The 21,867-nt window shown below is 35.8% G+C and overlaps 1 protein-coding gene across 1 annotated transcript in view; it reads left to right on the top strand.

Annotated features, from left to right (window-relative positions):
- Positions 1-21,867, top strand: part of LOC150108847 (heat shock 70 kDa protein 14-B-like) — a 210,673-nt gene that overhangs the window by 53,290 nt on the left and 135,516 nt on the right. The window contains exons 3-4 of the mRNA XM_090403712.1: positions 14,024-14,185; positions 18,228-18,383. Of these exons, the coding sequence (XP_090259838.1) occupies positions 14,043-14,185; positions 18,228-18,383 (299 nt within the window). The 5' untranslated portion in view covers positions 14,024-14,042. The remainder of the gene's footprint in view (positions 1-14,023; positions 14,186-18,227; positions 18,384-21,867) is intronic.

Raw genomic sequence — 21,867 nt, 5'->3', positions numbered from 1 at the left:
CATATATAGAAGCTTATGACTTTACATCACTTGCCTTAGTATCCCATAATGCAAAGCACATATCCTTACGGGCATGTATAATGCTGTGCATTATGGGAAGGATCACTACCCAGACTGGTTTTGACTTTTATTGAGGTCTCTTCATTGGGAGCCAGATCCAGAGGTGATACCAAGGTTGAAGTAATTGGTTTCTTGAGACCTGAGTTTGTTCAAGAGAAATCTCTTCACAGGGAAAAAATCACCACATGGTGTGCAGTTTCCGGCCATGGACCTTAATTGGGGGCCTACTTCGTTGAAGAGGGCGGTGTAACCATGAATTTAATAGTGAATACTACATCGAGAATGTGTTGGTTCCATTCAACCACGAATTGCATAGGATGTATCGTGCAAAAAACATTCCATTTCGTGCACAAGTATTCCAACAGGATGGAGCAACCTGTCACATGTCATGTGACAGGTTGCTCCATCCTGTTGCTCCATGTAGTTGTAAAGCCTGTTTATCAGAACACTTCCCTTTGAGTTTCAGAATTCCCGTACCTTTCATGTTCTCCTGATCTCACATCACTTGGTCTTCGTTTGGGGTATGTTGAAGGAACGGGTATTCCACCATGACCCGCCTTCAAACCTTGATGAACTAAGGGATAAAATTACATGATATGTCCAGCAGATGTCTCAACCCTTGTTCCCCAAGATGACAGAGAACCTTTGCATGTGCTATGAAACCTGTCTTGAAATACAAAGTGCCCATTTCAAGCACATAATCTACCATCATTAATTGTTTATTCATCCAAGATTCCACTTACAGTTGTGGATGTCCATATCATCATGTGTAAACATATATTTCTTTGCTAATAAATCCATTTATTTCATAACGGGCTGCTTAAGGGTCAAAGCTATATAACAGAGGAGATCTCCACATAACCTCTAAAGGAATGCAGAGAACCGACCAGAGCTTCTGACCTAATGTCCAATTCTCACCTTCTCGTGATGCATCCTGTTAGGTGTCTACCTGGATACTGAACAAACAAGCATGAGCTGGCAATTTGGGATTTAGCCAACCAAATTGTATTCTTATTGGCTTAAACCAAAATATAAAATAATGGTACAACATGTCAGAATTTCATGCCGGCTGGGGCGTCGCCCAGTTAAATAAGGCCCCCGTTGATTTCTGGTGCCCGTACCTTCCCTAAAACCTGCTTGTTCCTCGGGCATCTCTGCCTCAACTTTGACCTCAATCCTATTTAGCATGATCTCGATAAAATTTTGCTTGCTTGAGATACTAACAAGTGCCCACGGTTAGCCTAGTGACTGTGCACTTTGCAACCATATGCCTGGGGAATGAGTGTCCTAGGTTCGATTCCTGTCAGTGACATGAGGAGCTGAAGGATCTTCCTCAGCCATAGCCAAGTTAGCCAGTCCTGGGCGTGGACAGTAGGGTTTTTCCCCAGTTTATCCTGGGGTTTTTCATCCCTCAAACCAGCGTTGACAACTCAACAATACAGGACATAGGATACACCGGAGCGTAGGGCTGACCACCTATCCTGTGAACTTTTTGAGGTCCGATGATTAATAAACCCTCGACACTGCAAGGTAAAAGAGAGTAAAAGGAAGATGAGATGAGATACTAAACTAATAGTTCAATAGTTGTTGAACGTTTTCTTATCTCCTTTGTTGTGTAGTGGTATGAAAACAGACTTTTTCCATTCTCTTGGCCATGATCCTGTATCCCATATCCTTGTAATCAATCTATGAAACACTCTTATACTTCCATCCCCTGTGGCTTTAATTAACTCTGCTGGAATTCCATCTGCACCTGGTGCCTTATTGCTTATTCTTTCAACTTCATGCCTAAGTGGACGTTCCAAATCAAAATTTCCTGGTGAGAGGGCTCCTCCACATTTTCTTTATCCACTCTACTGTACAGTTCCTCACAGTATTCTTTCCATCTGTTTTTGATTTCCATTTCTTCTGTTAGTAATGCTCCTTTCCTGTCTTTGATGACATTCAATTTGGGCTTAAAATTTTGCTTTAAGTCATGAACTAAATAAAACATCTTTTTATAATTGAGCCTCCTCATCTGGAACTCTATTTCTTCCCATTTATTAGTATAGAACTTGTCCTTGTTCTGCTTGATGGCTCTTCTGACTTCTCTGTGTCAGAAGAGCCATATTCTTCAGTCCCTGTGTCTCTTTGTTTTTCCATTCGCCTTCTTTTGATTAGTTCCCATGTTGAATCTGATATCCATGGGTCTCTTGGTCTTCTTATTGGGCCGAGATACTTCTTGGCTGTATCCTGTATTAACACCTTGATTTCTTCCCAAAGCATTTCTGGTGAGTATTCCTCATTTGTCTCCAGAAAATCATCCAACCGAGTTGATGTTTCTTCTGTGAATCCACTAGGAATTACTCTAACATCCATTCTAGTGGAATAAGCTTGACTTGGAAATTTTCAGAGTCTTAGTCTTACTTTGACTATTACTAGCTGATGGTCTGTACCACAATCTGCTCCAAGACAAGTTGCACGTCAGAGATGCTTGTCTTTCATCGCTGGAGAGCCAGGATGTAATCAGTCTGGTGCCTTGACCCATCAATGTTAGATATCCAAGTATAGATCTGTCGTGGGTGTTTCTGGAAGCAGGTATTGGTAATAACTAATCTGTTAGCATGGGTAAATTCCAACAGTCTTTCACCATGGGTGTAGCATTCACCTAGACCAAACATGCCACACTCTGGCCTAACTCTCATACTCTTTCCCACTTTTGCATTTAAGTCCCCTAAGATGTAAAGCATGTCTTTCCTTGGTAGACAGTCCAAAACATTGTAACTTTTCATAGAATTCCTCACTCTCTTCTTCAGGCCTTTCCATGTCTCACTTATATCAACAATTTCTGGGTGAATGAACTCTCTCAGTGCTACAATTCCATTCCCCTTGTTTTATATACTTCTAGCATTTGTAAACATACACACTAGCTCATTTCTATTTTTATAACAAGTCCCACTAACCTCACTTCTCGTTCACGACTTGACTCAGACATAACAGAATCTTCCTGTTAATTGTATTATGCTGTTCCATTTCTGAACAGCCTTAAACACATAGGCAAAAATTTTACTAACAGTGAAGTTGTTTAATTTGTCCTGCATTTCTTTTATTTTAATATTTTGCCTACTTACATTATTCCAATATTAAAACAGATATCTAGATTTTATGGAGAGTATATCTCAAAAAAGAAAAAAAAAATGTAATGTGATAGATGCAACAATATTTTAGTAAAAAAAAAAATACTAAATGCATAGTTGTTTTTTTTTTCTAAAAAAAAATCATAATATGGTTACTCATTTGTCACCCAACGGTTATCAGATATACAGTAGAAGTCTCTTATTGTGATCACTTTGGGACAGTCGTATTTCATTAACAATAACCAGCTGATAACATTAAGCAAAGGATATAAAAATTGCATCATTTATTTCGGTTTATTGTTCTGAACATAATTTAATTTATTGTTATAAACAACTTTTTAATAAGCAACAACATAAAATTTATTTTAAAAACTTATTTATTGTTGTCTGTCATGTCTTTGAATATAGTAGTTCATGAATAAATTGCTCATACTCGTAATACCTTTCGAAGTTTCTCGCTCTATGTTGCACACCATGATGAAGTATTCGTAGAGCTTCTTGCATCTGGACATTGGTTGGAGGAACTTCTAAAATTTGTTCTTCTATACTTGTATTAGGTTCACTTTCTTCTATTAGTTTAAAGTTCTCATCAGAAGCAGCTTGACATATTTCCAACACTGTCATTATAGCCACCACTTCAACATTGTTATCAATATCCAACCAATTTTCAAATTCTTCTTTTGACATACTGTCTGGGGTTTTATCAAAAATTTCATTTGTAAGATATTTAAATTCTTTGGAAGAAGGAGTTTCAGAGTTTGTCTTAAAAAATTCACCTTTTTGGTAGTAGTTTTCAATAGCGTTCTCTGAGACTTGCTTCCATGACATTGCTACCAAATGCAATGCATCAAGAAGAGAAATCTTTTTTGCAGTTGCACTTACATCAGATTGGTCTTTTATATAATCAAATTCAGCTATAATTCTCATACGAACTTCCCTGCAACAATAAGCTGTAAAAGCTCGTATGAATTAACGATGTAGTGTATGAAGGCAAGATGATTACTTTGCTGTTCTTTAATGATGTATTGTGTGTGTGTGTGTGTGTGTGTGTGTGTGTGTGTGTGTGTGTGTGTGTGTGTGTGTGTGTGTGTGTGTGTGTGTGTGTGTGCAATGCAGTTGTCTACTAACAAGACAATTTTTCGCTTTAATTTGAGATCCCACTTAATTAACCAATTGTTGAAAATGTCATTAGTCATCCAAGCATTTGCACTAGAACAGTAGTCAACAGACAAACTTTTGGCACCTTTAAAACAACTGAGGAATTTTACTTTTTCCAATCACTAGGAGCTCTCATTTCTCACCTTTCATATTAGCACAACAAAGAACTGTCACTTGCTCTTTTGAAGATTTAAATCCTTTAGTAGTTTCATTTTTAAACAAATAAGTATGCTCAGGCATTGCCTGAAAATAGTCCTGTTTCATCTGCATTGTAAATATCCTTGGGAGAATATTCAGCAATAATTTTTGGCCACTTGGTCTTAATCCATGCATCAGAAAAAAAAAATCTGCACTTTTTCCTTCAAAACAAATATGCATGTACACAATATTCTCTCGCTTTTTCCAGCTGCTAAACCTTCCATTAGTTGTGGTGAAATTTTCTTTGCCCATTATTTTTGCAAGTTCTTCTGCTTTTTGATGCATCAAAGGTCCATTAATCAAAGCATTCTTTTCACAAACATTACTAAACCAAATTTTTAATTTTGGTTTTAATCAAATTTTTTAATCAAATTCAACTTGAGTATCCTTACCAGATCGGGCTCTCTTCCAAACCATGTTCTCATTAATAAGAGCTGAAAGTTCAATGTTTGATCTGTTTAAGATCTTACACAAGAGTGGTTGTGAAATTTTTAAATGTACAGCTGCACTACGCCCACTCATTTTGGAAAACTTATCATAGCACTCCAAATTTCTTTGCTTTTCTTCAAAGGATAAATCTTTACTTCTTTTACTTGCTTCTGCCATAATGCTAAGGGCTGTTTTAACAAGCACTTAAAGTCAAATTCACTTATTGAAAGAGAGCATGAAAATAATCTCAAAAAAAAAAAAATCGCAATTCCACTGTATTTATATCTCCCCTGCATTTGCCTGGAAGGTTTAAGATTTATGGAAGATTGAGATTAAAAAAAAAGATTGATTACACACCTGCATTTGCCTGGAAGATAAGATTTATGGAAGAATAAGATTAAAGGAAGATTGACAAAAAAAAGTCAATTTTGATAAATGTTCTTTGTCAAATTTTATCCTAATTAACCCTTATTTCTTCATATTTACGAATTTAGGGACACAAAACACACGTGTTGAAATGATTATTTTACTTATTATTAGTAAAATAACACTTGACATTTCGATCTCTGTATTGAGGTCATCAGAAAGATACATATTTATAGGAAACCAAGCTACATGCTCTTGCACTCTATAAGAGTAAATTAGATCTACGCTGTTAATTGATCTTTTTCTTAGCCTGACCTCTAGTGATAAAAAAATAAAATAATTAATAAATAAAATAAATAAAAAACTACAATAAAATCTGCTCAAGTCCTGTACTAAGATTCTTCTGGATTTGTACAGTTCAGATTGTTATACAGTACGATTTTCTTCTGGACTTGTACAGTTCAAGTTGCTATTGAATGTTAAGAGAAAAAAAAACTTCAAGTGTTCTTGTATTAAGATTTTTCTTTGGCTCTTCTTCTTCTGGTTTCTATAAAGGTTGCAAATGGGTCCTCCACATTCTTGGCATGGTTAGACCGTCATTTTTGTTCAGATTAGGATTATGTTTGAGCATTTCACATGCTTCTTTAAATTTCCTCTCGAACCAGGTTTTGGTGCAGTGTAGGGACTTGGTACCTTTCCAATCAATTCTATGGTATGTTTGGAGTGCGTGGTCAGAAAGGCCGGTTTTTCCAAAATGGAGGTATTTAATGTGTCATTTGTGTTCGTCCTTCCTAATTGGAATGGTTCACCCTGTTTCCCCCATGTATGGTAGGTTACATGTGCATTGCAAATCCTTTGGTGCGCTCGATGTGGAAGAGGGTCTTTGGAAGAATTGAGTAGGTGTCTTAATTTTGTTGGGGTTTTAAAGGTGGTTTTGATGTTGTATTTGTGTAGTGTTCTGTCTATTTTTTTGGAAATGCCTCTAACATAGGGTATGGCACTAGCATTCTTGAAATCTTTTTTGTTTTTAGTGATATCTCTGTGGAGGATCTTGTGAATAGTTTTTTTACTGTATCCATTTTTTATAAATATATGGTTGATGATCTCGTAATCCTGGTTTAGAGCTTGTTCATTTGAACAAATAGTTTGAGCTCTGTGTTTAGGGGTTCTTGTGACCCCTAGTTTAGTGTTGGAGGGCAATAAGAATTTTTGTGTATGTACTGGCCTGTGTGTGTAGGTTTGCAGTAGACCAAGAAGGAGAGACAGCCTGAGAGAAGACGTGTGACGAGTGTGTCTAGGAATGGAAAAGAGTTGTTTTTGTCTATTTCAATGGTGAATTGGATACGTTTGTGTTGTTTGTACAGGTGGCTAAGGAATGTATTTAGTGCTTCGCAGCAATGGGGCCAAATGGCGAAAATATCATTGACGTATCTGAGCCAAATTTTGGACTTCAGACATGCTGACTCTAGAGCTCGTTGCTCAAAGTCTTCCATATAAAAGTTAGATATTGGAGGGGAAAGTGGTGAGTCCATGGCTGTACCCTCTTTTTGAAGGTAAAAATTGTTTTGCCACACGAAATATCTGGAGCAGAGTACATGGGCAAATAGGGCCATGATGTCGTGTGGAAAGATGTTCTGTAGGAGCAAGGTAGTATCATTGATTGGAAAATTGGTGAAAAGGGAAGTTATGTCAAAGCTGACTAATAAATCTTGGTCGTTGAGTGTAATGTTTTTAATTTTGTTTGTGAAATGTTGTGTATATTTTTTTTTTTTTTATGTAGGAAAGGGAATGACCTACCATATCCTTCAGTGTGGCCACTAATTTTTTGGCTAAGTGGTAATTCGGGCTGTCGATTCCTTCAACAATCGGACTTAGTGGTGTGTACTTTTGTCAGGCCATAAATTCTGGGCAAAATTTATGGCCTGCCAAAAATACACAAAACAGACACATCACTACGTCCGATTGTTGAAGGAATTGACAGCCTGAATTACTACTTAGCCAAAAAATTAGCGGCCACACCCAAGGAATTGGTAGGTTATTCCCCTTCCTACATAAAAAAAAAAAAAAAAAAAAAAAAAAAAAAATACACAACATTTCATAAACAAAATTAAAAACATTACACTGTACGACCAAGATTTATTAGCTTTGACAACTTCCTTTTTCACCAATGTCTCGATCAGCCAGCAAAGGTTGGTCGATTGGTAGAGCCTCTGCTACTAATGGCTGCAAAAAGTTAAGCAAGTTTGAGCACGGTTAGTAGTTGGAACGGAATTAATCGTTTTATGCTGTTGGCACCCTCGATGAGTCTTGTGACTCCCTGGAGGTGTCACATAATGATAACATAATGATACTATCATCTTGCTCCTACAGAACATATTTCCACACGACATCACGGCCCTCTTTGCCCACGTACTTCGCTCTGGATATTTTGTGTGGCAAAACAATACCTTCAAAAAGAGGGTACAACCATGGGCTCATCACTCCCCTTCCCCCCCATAGCTAACTTTTATATTGAAGACTTTGAGAAACGACCTCTAGAGTCAACGTGCCTAAAGCCCAAAATTTGGATCAGATACGTCGACGATATTTTTGCCATTTGGCCCCACGGCCACAAAGCACTAAATACATTCCTTAGCACATGTACAAACAACACAAACATATCCAATTCACCATTGAAATAGAAAAAAACAACTATCTTCCGTTCCTTAACACACTCGTCACACATCTTCCCTCAATCTGTCTCTCCTTCTTAGTCTACTGCAAACCCACACACACTGGAAAGTACATACACAAAAATTCTTATCACCACCACCAACACAAAAACTAGGGGTCATAAGCACCCTTAAACACAGAGCTCAAACTATTTGTTCAAATGAACAAGCTCTATACCATGAATATGAGATCATCAACCATACATTTATAAAAAAAATGGATACAGTAAAAAAAAATATTCACAAGATCCTCCACAGAGGTACCACTAAAAACAAAAAAGATTTCAAGAATGCTATTGCCACCTTATGTTAGAGGCATTTCTGAAAAAGTAGATAGAACGCTACACAGATACAACATCAAAACTACCTTTAAAACCCCAACAAAATTAAGACACCTACTCAATTCTTCCAAAGATCCTCTTCCACATCTAGCCCACCCAGGGGGTTTACAATGCACATGTAAGCTACCATACATAGGGGGGAAACAAGGCGAACCATCCCAATTAGGAAGGACAAACACAAACGACATTAAATGCCTCCATTTTGGAAAAACCGGCCTTCCTGACCAATCACTCCAAACCTACCACAGAATTGATTGGAAAGGTACCAAGTCCCTACACTGCACCAAAACCTGGTTCAAGAGGAAATTTAAAGAAGCATGTGAAATGCTCAAACATAACCCTAATCTGAACAAAAATGATGATTTAACCATTCCAAAAATGTGGAGGACCGATTTGCAACTTTTATAGCAACCAGAACAAGCTGAAGAAAAATCTTAATGCAAGAAGACTTGGTGAATTTTTTTTTCTCTTAACATTCAATCGCAACTTGAACTGTACAAGCCCAGAAGAAAATCGTACTGTATAACAATTTGAACTGTACAAATCCAGAAGAATCTTAGTTCAGGAGAACTTTAGCAGGGTTTATTATAGTTTTTTATTTATTAATTATTTTATTTTATTTATTTATTTTTTATTACTAGAGGTCAGGCTAAGAAAAAGATCAATTAACACTGTAGATTTAATTTACCTTTATAGAGTGCAAAAGCATGTAGCTTGGTTTTCTATACCTTTGTCTCTTTTTAATGATGACCTCAATACAAGGGTCGAAACGTCAAGTGTTATTTTACTAATAATAAGTAAAATAATCATTTCAACACGTGTGTTTTGTGTCCCTAAATTCGTAAATATGAATGCTGATCACTGTGTAACCTTAGAAGGAAAAAACCCCTTATTTCAGAGAATTCTGAGATGCAAATGGCACATTTAAGGATTTTTGATATCAATAACCAGAACTTTGATTATAATAGACGGGTTATTTTAAATTCATTTTAAATGGTGTGTTTTGAGACTGACTGATTTCTGCAATCACAGTAAGCAGATACTATCGTATTTGAGGGTTTCAGTAAATCTCTTGTTTATCATTTTAATGAAGCTAAAAAAATCTTTGGCCCTGTTAAGGAAAAAAATGTGTCCTATCAAGAATGCTTTAGCATTGTTTTTTCTATGAAATTTTTTAATGTTGTTCTTTTGATTTCATCAGAATCATATAGATATGTTTGTAATATCACTTGCAACAATCTCAAATGGAAACCTTAGTTACTTGTCGGCCATTTTAGGACTCCTTCTTCTAATGTCACCCGCCAACTCAATAAAATAGTCATTGATGTATCTGGCCAATTATTAACTCGATGAAATTTTAGTATTATCTGAAAGTTGAGATTTTGATGTTTTTCCTGAGAACTTGACATTGATGAACTTTTTTTTTTTTTTTTCCATCCTATAGATAGACTTATGTTTTGTTCTTTCCAAGACTGCTAATAGAATTTGCTCTGTGAGTCCAAAAATTCTGTTCAAAGCTAAACTACCTTCTTGTAATGTTTGGTTTTTTAGAATTGAAAGTGATTAAATCTTTAAAGAACAACAACAATCTGAACATTACCCAAGGACAGAGGTGAGGCTGTGGTTATACAAATTAAAAAAAATTACAGGAAGATTTCCTTAATACTCTGACTATTCTATTTTTTTTTTCTCTCTCTTTTCTTATACCGCTGCTAGCCAGATTAATAAATCCACTAATCTCGTTGAAAGTGTTTCTAGTTTAGATGATGATTGTGATGATTTAAAGTAAAAAGATTATATGATCTTCTCAAGAACCACAAACTTGATATGCCTTTAAGGCTTGTTGTTGATCTACTGTACATATAAGTCATATGTATTTGTCAGGTTTACTTTCTACTTTTATAGGACCATCTTCCACTCGTATTAAGAACATTTTGTATTTTAAAAACAAAATTTGTGTTTTTTTTTCCCCGAGTCCATCTGGTATTTTGTTCTGCTTAGATATATTGTTGCTCTTCACCAATAATCCTTTGTTAGATACCATTGAATTTCTCAAATACGATTTTCCTTTTGATATTATTACTAAGAGAGAGACTTCCAGTGAATCAGGGGCCTATCGAGAGAGGGCACATATTACCCACTCCAGATATCATACCTTTTCTTGAATTTGTTCACACTCCAAAGGCAGTCCATTCCAATCATGCCCTACTCTACAGGAGAAAAATCTAGCTCTCACTATCTTCTTGACTGCATTCATTCTTAGCTTTCATGGATGTCTCTCCCCTCTCCATAACATGAAAAATTCCATCAGCTGGTGTCCTGTATGATCCTCTCAAAAGATTGTAAGTCTCAATCACATATCCCTTCTTTCTTCTGTTTGCTAGTGTCTGCAAACAGAAGAAAGAAGTCTATAAATTCTCAACCTGTAACTAGATGTTTTATGAAAATGGTGGTGGATTAAATTAATGCATGTAAGGTAAATTAGAAATCTCCTATATATTTTGCACACTGGAACATGCACATCATTTAGGAGATAGGAAAAGAATTGGTAATCACATTCTAAATATTAACACAAAAAAGAGTCAGATATCATGAGCATACTTTCACATGTTTCGATTATAGCTGAGTGAACAGGAGAAAGCACTATTAAAATTCCAGGTAAGCAGGAATAGCTATGTGTAATTCAAAATTAATTTGAAAAATAAAAAAATTCATGAAGAGTTTATGGTGTATGTTCCCAAAACTTGTAGATAGGCGATGCAGTCTATTTGATTAAGATTAGGGCAGTGATGTAGTGCTTTGCACATTTTAAGGAATAGATCAAATTTGAATCTACTATTATGGTTTCTTTTGATGCAAATTCTATATTTTCTGTATTCATAAACATACCTCTGAAAAAAATTCTTCAGTTTTTTGGAGAGATGTGTTTTTACAAGATGATTTTGAGATTATATTGTGTGAGATAGATGTTTATACACTGAGTTAGCTTTGCATTAATCTGTTCGATTTACTATTCAACATGATAATGAATTACCACATGATATCAATGTCAGGTGTGACTACTATAAATGGACACACCTATCCTCTGTATGTAACTAGTGTTTGCCAGTAATGGGGAAACATGGTGACGTAAACCAGTCTAGCTGCAGGCAGATAGTTGGGGACCCAGAGGGAAGGTGCCAGTATTTCAGAAACAGCTGCACTTGTTGGTTGCTCCCGTGCTGCTGTATGAAGTGTGTACTGGGACTGGATTAACCATGAACAGACATCCAGCAGAAGGGCTCACGTTGGTCAGCCATGCATGGTTGATCATAGAGGTAAGAGTCAGATGTCATAACGATGCATAGTGCATGTGGAAATGGATTGAACTACAGCTCGCCCACCAGTACATCAGCAGGGCAGTTCAATCCATTTATGCATGCACTATGCGTTGTACATTGATTGCTTTCCCTGGGGTTCCACAGCCAGAGACCAAAAGGCTACCCATGATGCCTGGATCCGTATGGTGCAGCAGGAAACGGGACTCATCACTGCAATGGACCCTCAACAGATAGAAGAAGGTCATCTGCAGTGATGAGTCCCGTTTCCTGCTGCACCATACGAATGGCTGGGGTTGCATTTGACGTAAACAGCACGAAGCCCTATCTCCTGATTTCACAGTTGGGGTTCATTAGGCTGGTGGAGGTGGTGTTATGGTCTGGGGAGCTTTTTTCTGGCATGTCCTAGGTCCATTGGTTATCATCCCACAAACACTGAATTGTGAATGCTATAGGGATCTGTAAGCTGACCATCTCCATCCATATCTGCAGGTGGTCTACACTGACCACAAGTGCCATCTTTCAACAGGACAACACACTTTGTCATCGGGCTTTTACAACTACTAAATGGTTGGAGGAACACGACAACAAATTCGCCACATTGCCTTGTCCTCCCCAAACCCCCTCCTCTTTACTGTAACCTAATTGAACATGTGTAGGATATGCTAGAATGGGGTGTGAGAATTACTGATCCTCCTCAACTGAATGAGTATGAACTGATGGAGTTGCTGCAGCAGAAATAGGTCAATTTACACATGGAGGATATTCGACACTGTGGAATCTGTTCTTCGGCATCTGCAAGCTGTGATTGCACAGAGAGGTGGACTGATGCATTATTAAGTGGGTGTTCCCAATGCAAAGCTAACTCAATATACAACAAGATATAAATCATCATTCCTCTTTATAAGCCTTGATGTGACCAAGATGGTGAGTGATCTGTAGAATGTTCCTTCTGAGGATGAATTGCAAAAGTTCATTGACAGGCAAATAAAGTGGGGATGTGATAACATTTAAGTTATTTAAAGGGTTTTATAGGATTGATGCAGGGGAAATGTTTCAGGACTTGGTGGAATTTGGGTAAGAGTGTGGTTAGCAAGGGCATGAAGACTAGATTTTTAACTTGGAGAGTGGTGAACGAATGAAATGGGTTGCCTGAGTCAATTGGCAGTGCTTTGTCTGTTAATGGTTTCAAGGAAAGGTACAAAGATATCATGTTGATAGTTTGGGCCTCCCATGATGAGTCTTAGGACTCCATGAAGGTTCCTATATAATAATAATAATAATAATAATAATAATAATATTCATGCTGTTTGATTCATTCGTATGTTAATATTTTAAATGTTGTGACCAATTCTTTTGCTCTCTCTCTCCCTGAATGGTACTCATGTTACAGTGAGTGAAATATATATACGAGATTATATGTAAACTATTTTTTCAAGCATTATTATGTCTGCATATTACGTCCACTATTATGTTTGGTCCAGCAAGAAGTGATTTGCCTAGGTTGTGTATGCTGGAGTTGGAAGAGAAGAACTGTGTTAAGAGTTAGCTTTGGCTTTAAGTAATAAGTATGATCTTTATATATCTATTCTATATATATAAAAAGATAAGCCGAAATTTGAAACGTTTTTATGTCACGCTTTTTGTCTCTTCATTGTTTTGAAACGTCCAACAGTGTGTTTGCTTTCATGAGACAAACACATTGTTGTCTCATGTCTCGAGTCATCAGAATTGCCGGTTCTGCCTTCCTTCCATAATTTTCTCAGGAGTGACCAGCTTTTCCGGTTAGAGTTGGTGAAGTCAAGTTCATGGATGGTTGAGATCCATCTTTCCTTTCTGTTTTTGTGAAGCGTTGCTATGATCTCCTTAGCAATAGTTGAGTCTTCAATTTTTTTATATTTGGCCAAAAGTTCCTTAGTATCCCTACTCAAGCATGGGATATATTGTTTTCTAGCCTCTGCTGCTGCGTGATACCGTCTTAAGGTCTAATTATATTGGAGTTCAACTCATGCCTTTTTTACATAGCAAATGGTGAAAATTGTATTTTGCAGTAACTTAGATATTGCAGTTATATTCAAAGACTTTAAAAAAAATTAACAAGAAATATGCAATTAATATCAGTAATGTTAAAAGACGTTCATTACACTGACATTTAATAAAAAATAATGGTAAAACCAGCCTGGAACTCGGGGGTTGAGTGCCATAGGTGCCAGGGGGAAAGAGCCCCCCCCTCCCTCTAGTACACACACATATATTCTGGAAATTTCAGATAAATTTATTCTTGAATGCAATTTTTTTCCCTGATATAACGTGTATTACCCTTTCAGTTATGTTCTTATATATAGAATGGGTGGAACATCTGTCGATGCAACCATTATCAAAGCTGTCAGCGGTATATATAAAGTGCTATCTCATGCAAGGAGGTATTCTTTAGGAGGTGATTGTTTAACTAACCAGCTTATGGACTTCTGTGCTGATCAGTTTTCAAGGTATTCCAAAATGATTCTTACTTTTATTTTATTATTTTTTTTTTAATTCTTTATAAATTATTATTGCTGCATCAGTTCCTGACATCTAACCTTCCATCTTCCCTTCCTTAAGCACCATCATCCTATCTAAATATGTGGTATCATGAACATGAAACATGAAATTTTGATATCAAAATTGGAGATGTTAATGTCAGCTCTTTGCTTTATGCGGATGATGTTATACTTCTAAATAAATCCGATACAAGTCTGCAAGATTCTCTGACTAAATTGAATAGCTGTTGTAATAGATATGGTATGAAGGTCAGCAATAAAAAGACAAAGACAATGAAAATAGGCAGAATCATTGAAAATGTCAACTGTGTTGTGAATGGAGAACCTGTGGAACAAGTAAAACATTTCAGTTACTTAGGCACGATTTTTACTGAAGATGGTAAATTAAATATAGAAATAGACAACAGAATCAGCAAAGCTGGCATGGTGGGAAGTCAATTGAATAAATTCATATGGAATAAGAGAGAAATTAGTTGGAACACTAAATTAGTTGTATACAAGACAGTGTTCAAACCAGTTTTAACTTATGGATCTGAGAGCTGGGTCAGAAGTAAAACACTTGACCAAAGACTAGAGACCGCAGATATGAGAGTCCTGAGAAAGATTAGAGGCGTGAACAGATGGCATCAATGGCAATATCATATTAAAAATGAGGTGAAAGATGCAGTTTTAGGCCATTTTGCACACAAAAGTACAGACTATTTTTTCAAGAGTATAGACATGTTAATTCAAAGATGTGAAAAGTGTGTTGAAGTAAAGGGAATTTATGTTGAAAAGTGACACAGTTGTTTTCTTTCTATCACTTCTTAGTCAGGCCAGAAACTTATGGAACCACTCTCATATATTGCTTAATAGCAAAGGAATATCGAAACTAGTCATTATGTTTGAACTTTTAAAAATATTGTCTTTTAATATATTTTTTTTTAGGTGAACAGAATTTTTAACAAATGAGGAAAGAATTACTTGAGAGAGAGAGCTAGTAATTTAGCCAAATGTTTCATAAGCTTGTATGTATCCACAATTGGGTGTACGGGTGTATCTTACTTGTGAATTTTTGGTGCTCCATATGTTCTGGGTGTTTTTATATGAAAAGGCTTCAGTTTGTTAACAGTTTCTTTTGGCTGGGAAGTGACTGTTCAGTAATTTACTTCAATAAATTACTGAAGATTTGCACCAAAAATTCACAGATACAAGCTTGCTAAACATTTGGCTAAATTACTATCTCCCTTACAAGTAATTCTTCCTCTTTTGTTAAAAATTCTGTTTGCCTAAAAAGTATATTAAAAGACAATCTTTTTAAAAGTTCAGACATAATGATTAGTTTCGATATTACTTTGCTGTTTACCAATATACCGTTAATTGAAATGCTGGATTTGCTAAAGTGACATTTCCCCTGGGATATATTTCAATTATTCAAATTTACAAGTCATCCTGGTAATTTTGCATGGGAAGGGAATATACAAACAACTAGATGGGACAGATAGGGGCTTCTCTCTTTTCTCCCTCTTTAGCCAATTTCTACATAGAACACTTAAAAAACCAAGCATTGAATAGAGCTGCTCTCAAACCAGTGGTTTAGTTGCGCTATGTTGATGATATGATGGCCACATGGTCCAGACACATTACATACATTTTTAGTGCATTTAAATAGCCAACATCTTAAAATCCATTTCACAATAGAACAGGCAGCTAATGACTGCCTGCCCACTCGTGGTTCATTTTATTTTTGTATTTATAGAAAACCTACACACACACACACACACACATAGGAAGATATTTGCACAAGTAATCACACTGTCATCCAGCTGAACAATATGGTATTCTAAACACACTAACTCACAGAGCCAGAGCTGTCTGTTCCAATGACAATGCTCTTACCAATGAATTCATTTATTTGCATCATACTTTTTTTTTTAGCCAATGGCTAAAATCCTCAAAGAATAGACAAAATATTAAATGCTCCCCAAAAATCCTGCATATTGCCTAATATACAAGACTACAGCAAAACTGTTACCATCCCATACATTCAGGCCATATCTGAATATATACATAGTGTTTAATAAATATAATGTTATAATATAATATCATTTTATAATAATAAATATCAACTTCTCACTACATTTAAACCATATATTGAATTGGCAACTCTCATCCATTAACCTAAGGACAAACGGTCTTCTTTTTCACATCCAGGAGTATGTGAAGTGTTCTGTATATGTGACCTGGCTTACTATAGATAGACAAGAAGAACTGTTGACATCTGCCCTGGAGAACATTAAAAATACATTCGGCACTATTGTCATGGTAAGTCTGGAATAGCAGACCATGCCGTGGTTGTCCCTCGACAAAGGATTAAATGTAAAAAACAAAAGTGCTACACAGAAGTCATAAGTCAGAGAAATTTTTTTTTTTTTTTGAATCAGTGGCGCTTTAAAATGTTCTCCAAATCTCAACAGTATTGCTGTATCGATTTATCAAAAATCTGAGAAACAATCAAAGATCTAATTAATACTTTCTCTCTATCTGACAATAGATGGTGCCAATTAGGACTTTAGTTCCTTGTGTTGTCCGTTACAATATTTTTAAACTGATCACACTGTTAACCAAATTATTGCTGTTTGTGTGACAAATAGTTTTTGTGATCTGAAGAAGATGGATATAATACCAGCAAAATATGAGCAAATAAGTTAAATAAATATTAATTATTTTCTTGTTATTATATGTTGTGAATTAATACTGTCAAATGAATTGACATAATTTGCCAAAACTAGCCTTTCTACTCGTTTAAGAATGGAGACAATGTGCTCCCTTGTCTTACACCTGATTTGACATTAAACCATCTTCCTGTATGTTCCATTTACCACATATAATTATAGTGTTTTGAAAAGCTTTTCTCATGGACACCTTATGTTTTTTCTTTTCAGATCTTCAAAACTTAAGTATCCTTGTCATATTCCCATAATTTCTCAACTACTTGTAAAGTGAAAATCTGATCTTGGCAACCTCTGTTTGGCATAAACCCTAGCTTTTCCAAGTTTCTCTTCCATGATTTTTCTCAATCTCTTTCAGGTATACATGCATAAATCTTACCTGTAACACTTTAGTAGAAAAATTCCTCTATAATTCTGATATTTTACTTTATTTCCTTTTTTTGCATATGGGAACTATGATAGCTCCTCTGGAATTCAATCATCCGACTAGGCTCTCTGAATTATGCGGTGTAGCCACTGCAAAACTTTTATACCTGAATATTTATGCATTTCTGTAAAATATATACTCCAGCTGCCTCTTCACTTGTCAAGTTTCTGATTACTTTTTCTATCTGAAGTATTGATATGTACTCCTATTTGCATACCTCTTGCAAATTTTCTGTATTCTTACCAAAGTGTTCCCATGACATTTGTTTATCTACATTTACACATAGCTCTTATATTTTTCTCTGTATTCTTTTAAGGTATATGCTGACTTATTTCTTTTCCAATGTTTTTTTTTAATTTCTTATGTCCACGAAGGGCGTTCTTATTTTTCTATCCGTGCAACCTTCCTATCTTCAGATTAAAATAGTTATGATGAAAATGCTGCCTTATTTTATCAACTAAGTGTAGAAGCAGCATAGAAGCATAATTCTCTGTCAATGGAATTCACTAATACAAACTATCCACTGTAACAAACAGTTTGTGTGGTCTCTAAATTTTTGCCCTAGTTCAGCCTTGCAGTTCTTTGCAATTACAATCTATTACAAATGGTTCTAGTGATGCTTGAATTATTACAAAACCATAACATAAGAGTTTAAGTTTTTACATATCAGAATATTTAAAATTGTTATTGATCTGAATATTTATTTTTAGGTAGTAGTTGTTTGCTTAATGCAGTTGAATTTTTCCTTTTTTGAATTAATTTCAATAAGCTTCTTAAAAGATTACACACTTTTTTTATGATCTTAAACCCCTTTGTATTTCATTTTTATAATTTAAAATTTTCTTAATTGCAGACACTATAAAGTTGATATCAGAGAGAATGAACGAGCTGTATATAAACTTAGATCTGCTGCAGAGACGTGTAAGCATATCCTAACAACTATGCAAACTTCTCAGTGTTTTGTTGAGTCAGTTTATGAAGGCATTGATCTAAGCCTCAATATTAGCAGGTGATTATTAGCACTTTGATTGTTACTAGTTCCCCCCTTCCTCCCTGTGGTAACTGGTTTTTAATTTTTTTAAAGTTTTTCTCCTTTAAGTTTTGCCATAATTTTGTAATTTGGCTGAAGTTAAAAAAATGTTTCATTTTATTTTTTATTACAGTATCATTAAACCATTTATAGTTATTACATTTTTCATATATCATGTGGAAGCATTATTTCAACATATTAAAACAAATACCAGTAACCTTAAGCAAGTTATAGATATGGAAGTATTCATGCATATCAGATTACTCTGCTATGACTTGAAAAAAATTCATGTAGCTTTTGTGAAACATTTGCAGCTATAGCATTTTGATTCTAGCTTCCAACTAGAGAAACTTTTTCTGAGCCTTTTTTTTTTTGACTAGTTCCCAAGTTAGTTCATCTCTGGCACAGGTAAGCAGGTTTTTTCTCTTGGAAATTATGGTTTTTCATTCCAGAAACTCAAGAACATCGACTGTAGAGCTCACACTATTATTATTAATGTAAGAAAGGTAAACACTCTGTAAAACTAGCTAAACAAAAGTCATGAGAAGACTTTGGTAAGAACATAGAAAATAAATATCAAGAAGGTGGCAAAATATTCTGGAGGGTGTTGAAAATGCTCAGAAATGGAGGAAAGAGTGCTGTAAAAGGAATTAGAGATGATAAAGGTGACATGAAAACTGGAGAAAAAGATATCCCTGAAGTATGGAGTAATTACTTTGGAAAGTATATAAGATCTGATAATGTTGGAGTCTTGACAGGTAACAGATTGATTTGAAGGAAAATTGTAGATAGGAAGTTAGTAATGATGTAAGTATTTCAAGTAGTACTAACATAGCACGGTATATTAAGCAAACAACTGTTACATAACATAGTACTAACATACACCCCTTGAGGGTACATATCAGGAATTTGATGATGATGAAATTAGGGACCACAAGATGGTAACACTTGTCTGCTGTACTCTCCTCCCTGAGTGCCAATTAAGATCTCTGTTAGCCATGGGCCAATGCTGTAATTAGCTGAGTATGTAGCTTAGCTGCCCACTAGTCTTCAGAAAAAAAAAAGTTAGGGCTAAATATGGAACCACCTATTCCCTTTGGGGAATAAAAGACATCAGTACATAAGAATTACTTTAAGTAGTAATTCTGCTAAGCTTTCAGTTGCATGATAATAATATCAGAGTAGTAGTCAAAACTGTTATGAAAAGTCTACATGACATTGGTGCCTATACTAAAAAAATAATTTCACTTCATCACACTTAGTGAACATTCCCTTTGGGTACATTTTGAGAGTTAACTAAATTTTATATATATAGTAAAACCCCATTTTTATGTTCCCGCAATTTACGTTTTCCTTCTATTTACGTCATTTTCCGTTGGTATCGTCTTAAGACCTATTCTTATGATATATTGTTTTCCCACCATTAACAACTTGATGTGGATGTTATTTCCATTGATTTGCGGTTTTTTCTCGGGTGGCAACACTGATTTTCGAATTGATTTCCTCTCATTCAAATCGATTTCTGCAGAAATCTACGCATTGCTGTTCCCAGATGGTGTTGCTTTCAGCTGTAGTTTCGTTTCTGCCATAACGGTGACTTGCACACTTGCAGCAATGATGTAGTGATGAGCGATACCGTGATTTTTCAATCACAGTATGAATTGATACCGTGAAGTTTTCATATCAGTAATTTTAAACTGTCAGTAGCTTGTGGCACCTGTAACGTATTCTGATGTGATTTCACATTCAGTGCTATATTGAAATCGTGAATAAGGATCATACGCAAATTGTGAAATCACATTCACACTTCTACCAAGTAACAGTTGTTACTCGTGAATATTAGAAATCAATGAATAAATCACAGTTCATGAAATATCGCTTCACTATCTTGCAGTGTTGGTGTTCGTAGTCGCAATTCAGAAGCACGTGGTATATTGCAGAATTTCTGCTATATAATTTAGCGTGTGATAGTTGCTTTTAAATTGCGGTGGTGGATGATCCATGTTAATAACATGGAGAAAAAAGACAAAATGTATTTCGGTAGAAGAAAAGATGGCAATTCTGTGATGTGTAGATTGGCATGCCGGAACACGTGCAGTTAGCAAAAGATCTTGGATTCTCTGTGTCCATTTTGAACACAATAAAAAAACCTAGAAAAACACAATAAAAGAACCTAGTAAAAAACAGGTCAAGCATTGAACTCACTGCAAAGCAATCTGGTGCTATGTCAAAAAAAATGAAAATATATCTGGACATCGACATATGATGAATTGGATAAACTTGTGATGGAGTGGTTTGTTTCTACGAGAGCTTCGGGTATTCCAGTCGATGGTACTATACTCCGAGAGAAAGCCCTTGAATTTGCTGCGAGGTTGGGGATTAATTGTTTTACTGCTTCAAATGGATGGATTGATCATTTCAAGACTCGTCACAACATTGTGTATAATCAAGCGTGTGGAGAAAGTAATAGTGTTGCAGGGGAAACTGTAAACCAGTGGAAACATGAACTAAAGACTATTATTCAGGACTATGAACCGAAAAATATTTTCAATGTTGATGAAACTGGGCTCTTTTATAACATTCTGCCAAGTAAACCATTGTGTTTTAATGGAGAGAAGCGTCACGGTGGAAAACTCAGCAAGCAGAGGGTAACTGTTTTGCTCATGGTCAATGCTGATGGATCAGAAAAATTACATCCACTGATAATTGGTAAATTTAAAAAGCGAAGGTGTTTTAAGAATGTGAAAAATCTGCCTACTAAGTATGATGCCAACAGCACAGCATGGATGACCAGCAGCATCTTCACGTCCACCATGCATTCTCTGGATGCTAAAATGGGGGCAAATCACTGCAAAATACTACTACTGCTAGCCAAATGTCCTGCACACCCTGAAGATCTGCAGCTCAGAAACATTAGATTAATGTTCTTTCCCCCTAATTGTACAAGTGAGCTTCAGCCATTAGATCCGGGCATCATCCATGCATTTAAATGGAAATATAGAAAAATGCTTGTTGAAAAACCTGTGTTTATGCATTATAATGGTATGGACCCAAAACAAATGACCATATCAATTCTTGATGGCATGCATTATGTGGCCAAAGCATGGTTGCATATTACTACTGAAACTATATCCAACTGTTTCTGGAAGACAGGAGTTACGTTTGTGGAAGAGGAGAAACAACTACAGGAGGAAGAAGAAGATATGTCACAGCCCAACAACTGGTATGTGATGGATAAGTCGTCCTCATTTCAAGACTATGTTGATGCTGATGTGATCACATCAATGGTACCAAGTGTAGAAGACATCCTTTCCAACCACCTTGGTGAAGAAGAAGAGGAAGAAATAGTTGAAGAAGACTGTGATCAAGAAACTACCATCCCTACTAGTAAAGAAGCAACGGAAGCTATCTCTGTTTGGAGGTGGTATATTGCAAGTGCATCAGGAGATGATGGGGCATTTAA

The sequence above is a fragment of the Typopeltis vanoorti genome, chromosome 2 (assembly GCF_054136105.1).
Source record: "Typopeltis vanoorti isolate ZY-2024b chromosome 2, IOZ_Tvanoo_1.0, whole genome shotgun sequence".
In the NCBI taxonomy this organism is placed as follows: domain Eukaryota; kingdom Metazoa; phylum Arthropoda; class Arachnida; order Uropygi; family Thelyphonidae; genus Typopeltis; species Typopeltis vanoorti.
The sequence above is the reverse complement of the archived record's forward strand: the minus strand, read 5'-3'. Positions and strand labels throughout refer to the sequence as shown.